At 36.8% G+C, this 13,223-nt stretch overlaps 2 protein-coding genes and 1 long non-coding RNA gene across 24 annotated transcripts; all 3 read right to left on the bottom strand.

Annotated features, from left to right (window-relative positions):
* Positions 1-1,130: 1,130 nt before the first annotated feature.
* Positions 1,131-1,737, bottom strand: LOC147482460 (uncharacterized). Its single transcript, XR_015205083.1, has 2 exons — positions 1,570-1,737; positions 1,131-1,485 (listed from the first exon to the last, which is right to left on the bottom strand). It is a non-coding gene; the product is annotated as an uncharacterized LOC147482460 (long non-coding RNA).
* Positions 1,738-6,476: 4,739 nt separating this feature from the next.
* Positions 6,477-10,660, bottom strand: LOC147482459 (chlorophyll a-b binding protein 1D-like). 22 transcript variants are annotated; one of them, XR_015204248.1, is made up of 5 exons: positions 10,520-10,654; positions 9,686-9,804; positions 9,495-9,595; positions 9,193-9,305; positions 6,477-7,381 (listed from the first exon to the last, which is right to left on the bottom strand). XR_015204248.1 is itself a non-coding variant. In XM_086576838.1 (4 exons), coding segments are annotated over exons 1-4 (348 nt in total). In that variant the 5' UTR covers positions 10,647-10,654; the 3' UTR covers positions 6,477-9,304. The 22 variants fall into 22 exon arrangements, 16 of the variants coding, with proteins under 16 accessions (XP_086432964.1, XP_086432969.1, XP_086432968.1 ...); XR_015204246.1 differs by having other exon boundaries at positions 9,420-9,595; positions 9,708-9,804; XR_015204249.1 differs by having other exon boundaries at positions 9,708-9,804.
* A 41-nt stretch (positions 10,661-10,701) lies between these two features.
* Positions 10,702-12,316, bottom strand: LOC147482458 (pentatricopeptide repeat-containing protein At1g62350-like). The gene is made up of 2 exons (XM_086576847.1): positions 11,676-12,316; positions 10,702-11,442 (listed from the first exon to the last, which is right to left on the bottom strand). The coding sequence occupies exons 1-2, from the start codon at positions 11,820-11,822 to the stop codon at positions 11,020-11,022; spliced, it is 570 nt and encodes a 189-aa protein (XP_086432973.1). The 5' UTR covers positions 11,823-12,316; the 3' UTR covers positions 10,702-11,019.
* Between the last annotated feature and the right edge of the window lie 907 nt (positions 12,317-13,223).

The raw sequence follows: 13,223 nt of genomic DNA, 5'->3' as shown, positions 1-13,223 counted from the left end.
TTACTACGTTTAGCTTCGTCAGTCTAAGTTTGAACGCTTTTACGCTCGCTTAATTCGTTATTATCACTACGACAAAATCTGACGAAGTTACCATGTTTAGCTTTGTCAGTCTAAGTTTGAACGCTTTTACGCTCGCTTAGTTCGTTACTATCGCTACGAAAAAATCTGACGAAGTTACCACGTTTAGCGTCGTCAATCTAAGTTTGAACGCTTTTACGTTCGCTTAGTTCGTTACTATCGTTACGAAAAAATCTGACGAAGTTACCAGGTTTAGCTTTATCAGTCTAAGTTTGAACGCTTTTATGCTCGCTTAGTTCGTTACGATAACTCTGACGAAGTTACCACGTTTAGCTTTGTTAGTCTAAGTTTGAACGTTTTTACGCTCGCTTAGTCTAATTTTGCAAAGTTAAGTTAGTATTGGGAGCGTTTTTCTCTACTTGGGGGCGTCTCGTTCTATTTCATTTCAACTACATAAATCAACAACATTGTCAGTTTTCCGTAGGTATGTTATTTGACACAACAACAATATTCAATAGCAAACCTATACTTTATTTTTATTTTTCATCAACAGAATTTTTAGCTTTATGATATTACATTCCCACAATTACCTAATTAATTGTCTCTGGCAATTGTCTTACGGTCGCTTGATTAAATCTTCGTTTTCTTCTTCGACATCTGCATTCGCTTCGCTTAGCGCTTTCGGTTAAATATTTTCTGACAGCTTCATTATATTTTCTACGGCATTGTGCTGATCTTTCTATGAGAAATTTTCCAAGCGAAAATCTTTGACAGCTTCATTATTTTTTCTAAGGCATTATGTCAATCTTTCTACGAGAAATTTTCCAAGCGAAAATCTTTGACAGCTTCATTATTTTTTCTAAGGTATTATGCCGATATTTCTACGAGAAATTTTCTGAACAAAGATTTTTGACAGCTTATTTATTTTTTCTAAGGCATTGTGCCGATCTTTCTACGGGAAATTTTCTAAGCGAAATTTTTTGACAGCTTCATTAGTTTTTCTAAGGCATTGTGCCGATCTTTCAACGAGAAACTTTCAGAGCAAAAAAATTTCGACAGTTTCATTATTTTTTCTAAGGTATTGAGCCGATTTTTCTGAGCGAATTTTTCCGAGCACTTGAACCTTTCCAACAGTTTCATTATTTTTTATAAGACATTGAGTTTTTTTTCTGAGCGAATCTTTATAAGCGAATTGAAACTTTCCAACAACTTCATTATTTTTTCTAAGGCAACGAGACGATCTTTATGAGTGAATCATTCCGACAGCTTCATTGAGCCTATCTTTCTGAGCAAAATTTTCCGAGCGAAAATTTTCTCCCGCTTCTTTATTTCGTTTACGGCATTAAGACAATCTTTTGAGCGGAACTTTCTTAGCAAACCTTTCTGTCATCTTATTTAATTCTTCAAAGACATTAATCAGAACTTTTCTTCGTGAACTTTTCGCTCGTATAACACCTTCGTTTCTATCTGCGGCAAAAAGAAAATAACTTTTCGTCAGTTTTTCAGACTTAATCAAAATTTTAAGATAACTGATAAAATATACTAACATACCTGTTTCATATTATTGAAAATCATTGACACCACTTTGTCGTCATCCTGGCGATTTTTCGTTGTTTGGGCTGTAGTCACACTTAGAATGTTGTCATGTACAAATAAAACCATTGTCAAATTCCCGTCAAGCACATCAAGGGCCATGTCATAAACAAACCCATAACAAACGTTTTCCTGGTATACCTTAGTTGAAAGCCTGCCCTTCTCTACCTAAGTCGCTGTTGCCTTCTTTCGCTCAGAACGAGCGATTGCACGCACTCTCCACGTATTCCTTTTTCCCTGCGTCTGAACCAAGAGGCCGTACAGATGCTGCCTCCACTGAACCCACAGGAAGCCCCTTGCAAGCTACGACTAATAATAGCAGGGGAAGATATCTTATTCTATCCTGATTTCTTTTGTCGATTTTTGGTTAGTGGTTTAGGGATCGTAGTTCTTCGACGCTCATCTCTTTGCAATTTGTGCAATTTGAATAAAAGCTTTTTTCTTTCCACCCGCTACCCCCTTTGTTGGATCTTGCAACTTCATGTCGTATCCACATCAATAAAGACAAGAGCTGCTGCTATTTTTGCTCCGAAGCTTGCATCCTCAATTGCCCCCAAATAAATTAATCCAAGCCATGTGTATTACACTAAAATCCAAAGTTTTCACTAATTTGGATTGTTCTCAATTCAAACTCCCCCAAATAAATTACTCCAAGCCATGTGTCACCCACACAAGTTCAAGTTCTAATGTAACATGAGCTCTAACCGACTAAGAGAACCTTCTGCTGATCCCGTGGATTACGACCTTGAACCAGTCCATTGCCAGCACCAAGCTAGGCTCGACTTGAACCACTGGGCTCTATTTAGTTTTTTCTGTCTACTGTTTTGCATATGGAGTTTAGCACTTACATAATATTTCTTAGATTCAGTTTTACATTGCTGGTTGCTGTTTGGATTCTTATCTAATCCGAATTCTAATTCTTATATAATCCGAATTTTTATATAATCCGAAGTTGGCATCCAGTTTTAGTCGCTCAAGTCTTCACCTTCGAATCCAATTCGTATTTAACTTCTTTTTCTTTCTATTATTACTAAACTACCCCTATATTTAATTTTAACTGTCTAATCCTAATATAAATCTTCTACTGACATGAGTTGTCAAAATCAATTTTATTATTATTACGTAATTATTTCGGTACAGTTTGTGCCATCAATTTCTTTTGCAATTTTTTCTGTGCCACCCATTTCAATTCTCACTTCACCCATCTTTCATTTAACTACATTGCATTCCATATAAATTAGTTTGACATTATTTCGTTCCCAATAATTCATGAATTTTTTCCGATAGTCTATTTTTCTATCGTTTACATTCACACGACACTTTGTTATACATTTTGCTCACTCTTTTCTTATTCCATTTTTTTCTCGATTTTTTTCTTTTCTTTGCCATATGAATTTTGTTCGCATACCAAAAAGGGGGCGGTGTTTCGACCCCCACCTACGTGGCAAACGTCTATTGGTAGGAGTCTCCACTTTATTCGTTTAATCAATAAAGCTAAAACTCAATTTGCAATATTATAAATCAATGTACAAGTTCTATTAACTTACGTGGTTCATGTGTCAACCTTACCTTACCACATGGTTTGCCACTAACGTACATTAATTTATGTTCAGATTCGTTTCTTATCAAAGAGATAATTATCAGTTGAAAGTTATATTCAATTACAATTACTTAAGCTACAAGGAGTCTCTACTCTATCTATATAAATATCAAACTATTTTTCATACAGAACGATGTTCTTGAGACTTGATCCTATCGATAATTTGGGTACGTAGGCAACCGAAAGGTACAGTCTCATCATTCACTCAATCACAATCGCTTATTCACTACTTTTCTACGTTCTTCATCTCTTTCGTCACCACTTAGTGTTTTGATCATATTTGATCGAAACAAGATGTAAAAGAAACTCGTATGTAGAGCGTGCTGATAACATGTTGTGACTCAATAATAATGCAAATGCGTAAAGTTTAATATAGGAGAGTAAGAGAGAAATTCTTATTATAAGTGTGTAGGATAATGGGAGGAGGTTTACCTTTATATAGATGAGGTAATCTCCTCCAAGATATAAAGCATAATAGGAAACATATGTTATATTAGGTAACGTCTTCATGAATAACTGATAGACTTCATGGTGGGCACATGGTGGGCCAACCTATAGATTATAACATTGTAGTCTTATAATATAGGATAAAAATGAATTTCTAGGCATCAAATTATAGCCAAATTCACATAATGGGCAACAAATTTTTTTTTTAACACTTAAAGTTTTGTGGTTTCCAATTTTAACAATGTGAGGATTCCGTCTGGTTGCCATCCAAATCAAATAACATAATGGAATTTTTTTTATTGTTAAATAAATATATTATTACACTTTATTTCCAAAATGCCTTTTATGTTGTGGTCCATTATATTTCACTTAAAATGAAAATATCACATGTGTGATTGTAGTTAAATATATATATATATATATATATATATATATATATATATATATATATATATATATATATATATTTATATATTTTTTTTTTTTTTTTTTTTTTGTTTCTTAATTTTTTTTGCAATTAATTTATTTTTATAGTGTGTAATTGAGTGTCCACATAAGCGTCTGTTAACTATTTGTGACGAAACTTAGACAAATCCCCACATTGTTAAAATAGAAAACCATGATGACCAAAGTGTTAAAAAAAAGTATGTTGCCCATTATGTGAAATTGCCCATAGTTGGATGCCAAGAAATTCATTTTTTCTTATAAGATATACATATCTCTCGAGCAATGCACTCCGACTTTGTGCACCACCATGCATGGATAGATCAGCTCAATGTATATAGAATTGCTACAAAGTCCATCCGCTGCTCCACTACCTACCCTGAAAATATTTGAGTACCGGTAGACAATTGATTACATTTGAGTTTTGTCAGACAACACTCCGTTTCCTATACGCAACCCCCAAAGAACCACTTGCAGGAAATGTATATAGTGAAGAACTAATTACTCTTGAATTGCTTTTAAGTCACAATTTATGACAAGTTCAGTTTCATTTGCTTCCTCTATATTATGGGTGACTTCGGATCGGATTAATCTCCTTCGGAATTTTTCTGAATTTTTTTCGGAACCTAATATGCTAACCAAATCCGATCCAATTTTTTTTCGGATTCAAAATATATTTCTAATTTCGGAACTTTCAAAATAATTCGGAAATATCATAATACTTTATAAATTTTCAAAAATCTCTTTACTTTCAATTATTTTTGGAATATCATACGCCAATGTTCATTGTAGGGAGAGAAAACCATGTCCACAACACCAATGTACCAACAACAATACACATTTGTTTACTGAGAAAACTCATTTTCATTCAAACAAGTGATCCAAGAAAAAATGAGAAAAAAAAATCTACAGCCACCAATAGCAAGCATTGCATTCTGTTGAGGTCTTGGTATTTGTAATGTTTCAATTTTTTTTCATGGGTGGAAATTGAAGCGTGAAGTGTCTGCATGAATAATGGATTCTGGTCTTGAACTCTAAGTAGCTTTACATAACATTCTATCTATTGGAATTTGGCTTTTAGATTGGTCTAGAAGTCATGGTATGACTCAATGACATTTTTTTTTTCATATCATTGTTGTTATGGCAGACGGTGTAATGACAGTGGAATGGTCCAATTCGAGTGAGGAAGTAGCGGCTAGGTTATGTTTTTGTTTTATTTTTGGAAGTAAAAAACTAGAAAATAAATGAACGGTCGAGATCTAATCAAGTGAATAGTGAGAGAAATACATATTTTTGAAATAAATTGGCAATAATATCGGAAATTTCGGATTGGCTATATATCAGAACTTTCGGATCGGATATCGGATTGGATTGGTTTTTAGAGTTATATCCGAATCCGATCCAATTTTTTTTCGGAATTTTCAGAAATCGGAAAATCGGCCCATGAAAACTACACCCGCCAGACTAATTTCGGATCGGATTTCGAAAAAATTGAAAATTCGACAAAAAGAGACCCCCCTACTCTATATCTAGTATTTACACTCATTAATTCAGCATACATTGTCTTTTATTCAATGATCGATCGAACGCTTCAAATAGATGAAAAACTATATTAGTTTGAAAATTGTCAAATCGTATAGTATTTCTGGTGGTGATTAGCCAAAAGCCAAGGACCATAGCACAATGCCATGCATGGATTAATAACTTGAGATTGAATTGTGCCTTTTCTTAAGTACAAATTTACATCTCATTTCAATGCAATATATCTTGGAGACCAAGAAACTCTGAGCCCATACCAGTTTCTGAAAGTGATTAAAACTCAAAATAAACGACACGATGACTGAGTCTTTGAACATTAGTATACTAATCTAGTCTGGTTATTTTACAAGTCCGTGACATGGTTTAAGAAATTCTTGCTCATAACATTTACTCTGTAAATTCTCTCATGTTCACATTTGTTCAGTCCTCATTTTTTTTATGTCCAAAAAGTGGGTAAAAGCCTAAATGTGTTACCTACTGACGATGTTACTGTAATTAAACATCATATGGTGCAATGTTACAACGAAAGCTTTATATATATAGAATTGAAAATTCCGTCTTCTTTCAGTTTATACAGAACCACCTATGTCTTTGTCAATTATTCTATGGAAACAGCCTGCTTATGGTGAATCAACATTTTTCCGAAGACCTTATCAAAGAGCTCTATTAGGTTATATAAAGTATGTAGTAATGATTTATCAATCTGAAATACTAAAAATCAGTGTTACTATGTAATTATGCTGACGACTGAAGCCAACAAACTTGAGAACACCGGCCCATGCGGTGGAATGCGTAGATATAATCTTAAAAACCAACCAAATAAGACTCAAAATCAAACAGTAGAAAAAATCAATTAATGAAATATCACATTGCATGAATTTACACTTGCCGAACAACGTAAGTACACAAAATTATTCCTAGTAAAAATGTTGTGCAGGAAAAGAAACCAAGAGTCTCAAAAACAAACACACAAAAGATATAGGTTGAGGTCAGATTCAATCAGTCAACTCGTTTACTTGCTGAGTACAAAGTTGGTGGCAAAGGCCCAAGCATTGTTGTTAACAGGGTCGGCGAGGTGGTCAGCCAGGTTCTCGATTGGGCCCTTGCCGGTCACAATAGCCTGAACAAAGAATCCGAACATGGAGAACATAGCCAATCTTCCATTCTTAAGTTCCTTCACCTTGAGTTCAGAGAATGCCTCTGGATCATCAGCAAGTCCAAGTGGGTCGAAGCTCCCACCAGGGTATAGTGGGTCAACCACTTCACCCAGTGGTCCACCAGCAACACGGTACCCCTCAACCGCTCCCATCAATATGACTTGGGTAGCCCAAATTGCTAAAATGCTCTGTGCATGGACCAAGCTTGGGTTACCCAAGTAGTCCAATCCACCCTCACTAAATATTTGTGCGCCAGCCTTGAACCAAACTTAACTCAAACTAGTTCAGGGAAGACGCACCCAAAAGCTCCAAGCATCGCCCACCTAGAGTGAATCACCTCGAGTTCATGGTTTTTTGCAAATGTCTCTTGATCTGCTGAGAGTCCGGCAGTGTCCCAGCCATAGTCACCAGGGAATTCTCCAGTGAGATACGAAGGAGACGCGCCCGAGAATGGTCCCAGATATTTTACACGGTCTGGACCATACTATGGGCTAGTTGAAGACACAGACTTGGACTTGCCTACAGTTTTTCGCATGGTGATTCGGCTCTGAGTTGGATGGAGCGAGCTTCAAGGATTTCCCTACTAGAGGAGTGTTATGATGATGTATATATAGGTAAAGAGGATATGTGCTATGGGGAAAGAAACAAAATGTAATTATCCATGCACATCTAGACCTCTTCTAAAAACATTTGTTGGGGTTGAACAGCAATTGTCTTGGTGGCTCTGCTTCTGCCACATTGGATATACATCAGATTCTCCAAGTTAGCATATTGCATGCCCAATCTCTGTACCAATATATTATCTGCGTGGGTTTCTTTATCTTTGTTATTAGTTATTTTGAAATGAAACGAATTTATGATGGCAAACAAACAAATTCATTATTTCCAATTACAATGCTTAGTTACTTGAATGAAGAGAAGTCAATTAGCCCTGTTATATATTTGTTAATTAAGAATCATGTTAAAACCACTCCAAGTTAGTGCTTAATTTAGTTTTGTAGTTGCCCATCATTTTTTCTGAATTGAGAAGCTGTCACTTTAAAGAGTTGCATTGACCTGCAACTATTGATTAACTGGATTTGGTCTTATTAAATCTAACACACTTTTGGGCAAGTGATGACATTGTTACCAACGTTCTTTTCTTCTTCTGTTATGCTTTCTAATTTTTTTTGAAGCATACTTTTGTACCCCTGCTTCTATCTCATATAAAGTTCAAGTTTAGTCTATCACGGATTCACGGCTACCAAGATAACTATGAGACTGTTTGAAGGCGTAGACCAGAAACATTAGAAAAAGGAAAAAAAATTCCAGTAGTTGTTGGGTTTAGTGGCAATTGCATTTGTTCCAAAACCTTTTTCTATTTATAAACGCTTCTTCTGACCAAGGAAGTGGGGGTGTGTAAGGCACAAAAAGAGTCACATCCCACAGCAAAACATGTAGACGTGTAGTTACAGAAGCCATTAAACTGCTCTTATTAGTTGCACTTGTTTAGATCAGGGAATGGTGATTGCGTACGCACTACATTCAAACTGCAAAGTAAAACTCTTTACTGCAAACAGCTTATATATACAATAATAAAATGCGGCCTAATTCTTCTCCCTAGGTTGTATCTGCAAACACCATTATGGTAGATGGGCATCATGCCTACCTAACTTTGACCTTTGCTATTATGCCAAAAGTCATTGATAGTATATGCCGCAGTATCGTCCATCTCCTTTTCAAAGTCGGTTTGTTCTTTGATTATCGCAACTATGGTTCTAGACCACTACGAGACTACACATATTGGCCTACAAAAGGATCTAAAGTGTCCCGTATATGTTTTTGTAGTCCTGGAAAAACACAGAACACAGGACTACAAAAGCATATACATGGATGGTCATAACTCATAACAACTACGTCATTGTTATGACCATCCATGTCGGTAAAAATTTGTGTATTACCAACAAAGGTTAAAGGTATCTCTGACTCGGTGGGGATTTCTAATCCTCCTATGGAGTGTCCGTTTAATATCTGAATCAAACGGTGCTAACTCAGTGTTATCAGATTGAGTCTCACCATAAACCACTTCTAAAACCTAAGACTCTAATAAATGATTCAGACGATGCACACACAAACAATATCAAACATATATTTCAAACAAGATTGAATTTTAAATATTGTTTAATATATTTGCTCCTAAGCCCATATAACATGATTCCCAGTTCTTGTGCAAAACCACCGTCACTCGATCCATGTGTCAAAAGGGGTTTCCTAATGAGCGGGCTAAACCTGTCCTAATGCAAAATGCTTAGGGTTGGTCAAGGTGAGTTAACCTTCCTAAATGCAAGAAACAATGAAAATAAACAAAACACACAAAGCAAACAAAGTCCAACCCCACAAGGGAAAGAGACATACCTCCGGCGTGAGCTTCGAGGGCTACTTGCGACGCCAGGTGACGACAAGTAAGCAAACTCTTACGTTCTCTTTTCAAGCTTGGAACCTGTACACTTACGTACGCTTATCTAGATCTGCAAAAATCAAAATTAGACACGTAAGCTACGGACTAATGAAACTACGACTAAACTTAAACTATGAACCTAAACTTAAACTTAAAATATATGTTAAGTTGAGGCTAAAATTACTTCCTTTCATGTAACCCTGATTTGAGAAACAAGCTTTTTCTTCTACCTCAAGACATTGGTTGGCGGAAGGCTTACCAGATGTCAGATATCGGCCAATTCCCCTCCCACTTATACTTGGAGAGACAAGTAGCACTTTTGAACTCAACTGCCGAAGGAGGATCACGGCAATCAAATACCTTAATATAAAACAGACAACTACGCAAATATCACAAAAGTTGTCCACGAGGAAAAACATTCATGTGAACTCAACATCATTTAGTAATTACTTTTACCACATTCTTGACATACTCAGATATCACAGTAGAGATGGCAGCACCACCAATGCCCAGACCAAAGGCGAATATCAGAACTGGGTCCAGTATCACATTGAGTAAGTTGCCAGTAACTGATAAACCAAAACAGCAATATATTAGACAACTTGCAGAAGTGTACATTCAAGACAATTGTCACAAAGCTCATAACTGCCACGAGCTCTTACAAACAAAAAGGCCAAGAATTACAGGGGAATGCTTGACTTATAAAAGATCTACCCCCCACAGGTAACCAACTTTTGATGGTATGAGCTTACATCAATAAGCACATCTGGTCACACTAGTAAAGAGAAGGTTTGCTAACACAATTTCCATAGCATTGGAAGCATTGCATCCTATAAGACCAACTTGGTTCAATTTTCTCGGAAGACCATGTTTGTGTATGAACTACATAAGTTACTAAGAATAACAAATTATCTTATTCATCAAGGTTTTACTTCACTCCAGTAATTAAAGTTACGTATGAGGGAGAGAGAGACCGAAAGGAATTACTTGATATATCGACTAAGAAAACGGTAAGTCATATTGTTTGATAACTCTAAAAAAAGGGGGGAAAGGAGAATAGTAGTCAACATTTTAATGGTTTTTCAGTTGCAAATTGCATAGTGTAAGTTCATGTAATAATTTTATCACTTAATATTACTTCAATTTGCTACTTAGATTTAACAGATAGAACAATTCTGATTCGAGTCATTTGAGGCTTCTTTGGAGTCAGCTAGTTAAATCAATTAGCACATCATTAGTAAAGATAAACCATGAGAGTGCAACAATTAAGAATTAGCTACTTACCTGTGGCAAATAGAAGTGTCTTCGTATCCATAAATCCACGGAAAGTTCCTTGTGCAGCAAGTGCAATTACTATGGCTGGAGCACCAAAGGCCCTCAGAGCAAGAAACTGCTCAGCAGGTAAGCGCATAGGTGAATCCTGTACAAAAAAGTGGTGGACTCTATCCCTTGTGGTTATGATGTGGTGAACTACAACCAACTCTTTCTTCCTCTCTGCTAATAATTTGAAGCAAAAAGAATGGATCTGTTATACATTTAACCTTCAAATTCCTAATATCCAATCATGCATTTGGTACTCTAGTATCCAAAAATGTTACAAAGGACGCCATATCCCAGTTATCCAATAATCATGTTTTCAGTTTAAATGAAGACAGTCTTCAGTCTAATCTTTAAGAGCTCCGAATGGAACGGTTTCCATCTGCCCATGGAGTGCAGTTGTCAATCATAGGTGTTCATCACTGTAGGTAATGAAGATCACATAACAGCAGTGAGGTCAGTGACCACTATCGATATCCGAGATGGCTCCCGCTTTTCAATTCTGGATCATCAAATAGATCTTCAGGTGGGTCATACACGATCATATCAGGGAATAATTCCAAGAAGTCATCCTTCACTCGTTCTCGTAATTCAGGATATGGAATCAGCCCTTTCAAGATGACACGATAAGGCAAAGAGAGTGGCGGATCAGGAGAGCACCTCATTTCTTCATATAAGTCCATTGCCTCAGAAGGCATTCCACCATCTAAAAAGGATCTGACAATGTCACCATAAGTATGCTGATCAAATAGAACATCTTCCCTCCTTAGATCCTCCCTTACCTGCCGTATCTCATCCACTCTTTTGTTCCTTGCAAGCATCACAAGCATGTCCCTGTAAAAGAACATGTCTGATCGATACCATATTTCTTTGCACACCACGTCATATAGCTGAAAAATAGTAAATGTGAAACTTCACAAGTTACACAGATAGAAACTAATCTCCACTACTCTGGGAGGGGTCAGTGAAAAATAAAGTTGATTTTTTTTGTTTATGAACACATCATTCTTAATTTATTATGGGTGGTCGCAGCCTAGTACATCTTGCCCATAACAAAATCAACTGCCCCTTCAAACTACAGCATGAACCAAAAGAAACAATAAAGTAAAAGAAAGTTATTGACCTTGATGGAGAGAAAGACTTGATCCTGGCCAACAAGATCAGACCTAAGAAGACGTGAAACTTGACTTTTCATAAACCTATCAAACCTTATTCCATCAGACTTCAATCTTTTCAGTTCCTTAACTATAATCAAAGCTTCTTTTCCCATTTCCTTTTTTCTCCTCCATATTCACAAACTAGGACTTGATGCTGTACTAGAAAAATGAGGGCCATTCAGTATAAGTGATTTTAAGGTTGTTGCTCGTCGCTGGAGTGAATTTGCAGCTGACCGCAACATTTTTCCTACTAGACATTTTTCTTTCCAGAGTTCTCATTCTTCAGATACGCCACCGAGGCCCACACTCATTCTAGTGCCAATTGCGACTTGCGAGTATGTGAATAATAATTTAGACAATATATATTTTAGTGAGACCAACTGTGAAAACTCTAGCAATTGAGTATGTGACAAAAATAAACATATATATGGCTGTTGAATAATTTCAGGGCTGTGAAATCTTTCACGATTAGATTGTTACGGGAATTCCAGGGTAATAATTGTGGTGAACTGATGGACTATATCCCTAGTACTCCAATGAGGATTTGACTGGTTGGATTTCCCTGAATCATGTTCTATGTCTAATTGCATAGAGGTTTTTTTTTTTTTTTTAAGTGGAAATTTTATTAATAATGATAACGAGTTTTACAAATAATTAGGACAAGCGTGCAACAAGCTGCGCCGCAAGTCCTTTCTGAATGGCAAATCCTATCCTCCTAAAAACAAACTCGTTAGAACCAACTGTCATTACGTTGCGGTCCATAACTTTTTGCAATCTCTTAAGGAGCTCAATGATTTGTTGTCTTAAAACCAAAAGTGTCAAAACCGAAAGGAATGAAACAATCTTTGGTTAGCTCTACAAGCCTCCTCGTGTTTCTCAATTTTCCCTACCCATTTGCTCTATTAGTCGCTTCTCCCACCTCAAAGACTCCATTCCCAAGCCCTACCAATGGAGAGGCTCGGTTACATCCACACACGCATGCCTCCCCTCGGACCAATTGTAGATCAATACATCCGCGGGCGGAAGCGTCGATCTCCCTCATTCGGATCGATTGAGAAAATTCACGGAGCCTCCTTCTTCACCGTACCCACTCTCCAAAATGCATCACATAAAATATCTCTAACATGATCATGTCGGTATTTGAAACCACGGGAAATATCTACAATGATGTTTGCGATGGTCCCCAAAAGCATCTAGTCCGCTCTTTTTGCAAGCGGGGCATAGACCACCATCGAGTACAAAGGAATCATGAGGCGGTCGCGGAGAATAGAACGATACTCTACCGCGACATATCTTTGCCCAAGTCCCTCCATCGGAATAGCAAGTAGGAAATCCTTTGCATGTTCATCGATCAGAAGCATCCAACGATCGCTTTTCGACGAAAGCGGATAACACAAACTCCCTCTCAAGACAAAGAACAATCTTACCATAGAACGCTTCCGCCAAAACTTTTTGTGGTTTTGAGGGGACGGAAGACTCACGGGCATAGAACCGAGGTCAAAATCGGGTGAAGC

This window comes from Coptis chinensis, chromosome 8 (assembly GCF_015680905.1).
Source record: "Coptis chinensis isolate HL-2020 chromosome 8, ASM1568090v1, whole genome shotgun sequence".
Classification (NCBI taxonomy): domain Eukaryota; kingdom Viridiplantae; phylum Streptophyta; class Magnoliopsida; order Ranunculales; family Ranunculaceae; genus Coptis; species Coptis chinensis.
The sequence above is the reverse complement of the archived record's forward strand: the minus strand, read 5'-3'. Positions and strand labels throughout refer to the sequence as shown.

What these genes read in the sequence shown, in the direction of transcription:
- LOC147482459 (XM_086576832.1), bottom strand. Translation starts at nt 10,646, where the DNA reads ATGCGCTTACCTGCTGAGCAGTTTCTTGCTCTGAGGGCCTTTGGTGCT. An exon ending in GACACTTCTATTTGCCACAG is followed by an intron (nt 9,805 to 10,519) that starts GTAAGTAGCTAA and finishes TTGGTTTATCAG; the next exon opens with TTACTGGCAACTTACTCAAT. An exon ending in ATCTCTACTGTGATATCTGA is followed by an intron (nt 9,596 to 9,707) that starts GTATGTCAAGAA and finishes TTTTATATTAAG; the next exon opens with GTATTTGATTGCCGTGATCC.
- LOC147482458 (XM_086576847.1), bottom strand. Translation starts at nt 11,822, where the DNA reads ATGGGAAAAGAAGCTTTGATTATAGTTAAGGAACTGAAAAGATTGAAG. An exon ending in AAGTCTTTCTCTCCATCAAG is followed by an intron (nt 11,443 to 11,675) that starts GTCAATAACTTT and finishes ACTATTTTTCAG; the next exon opens with CTATATGACGTGGTGTGCAA.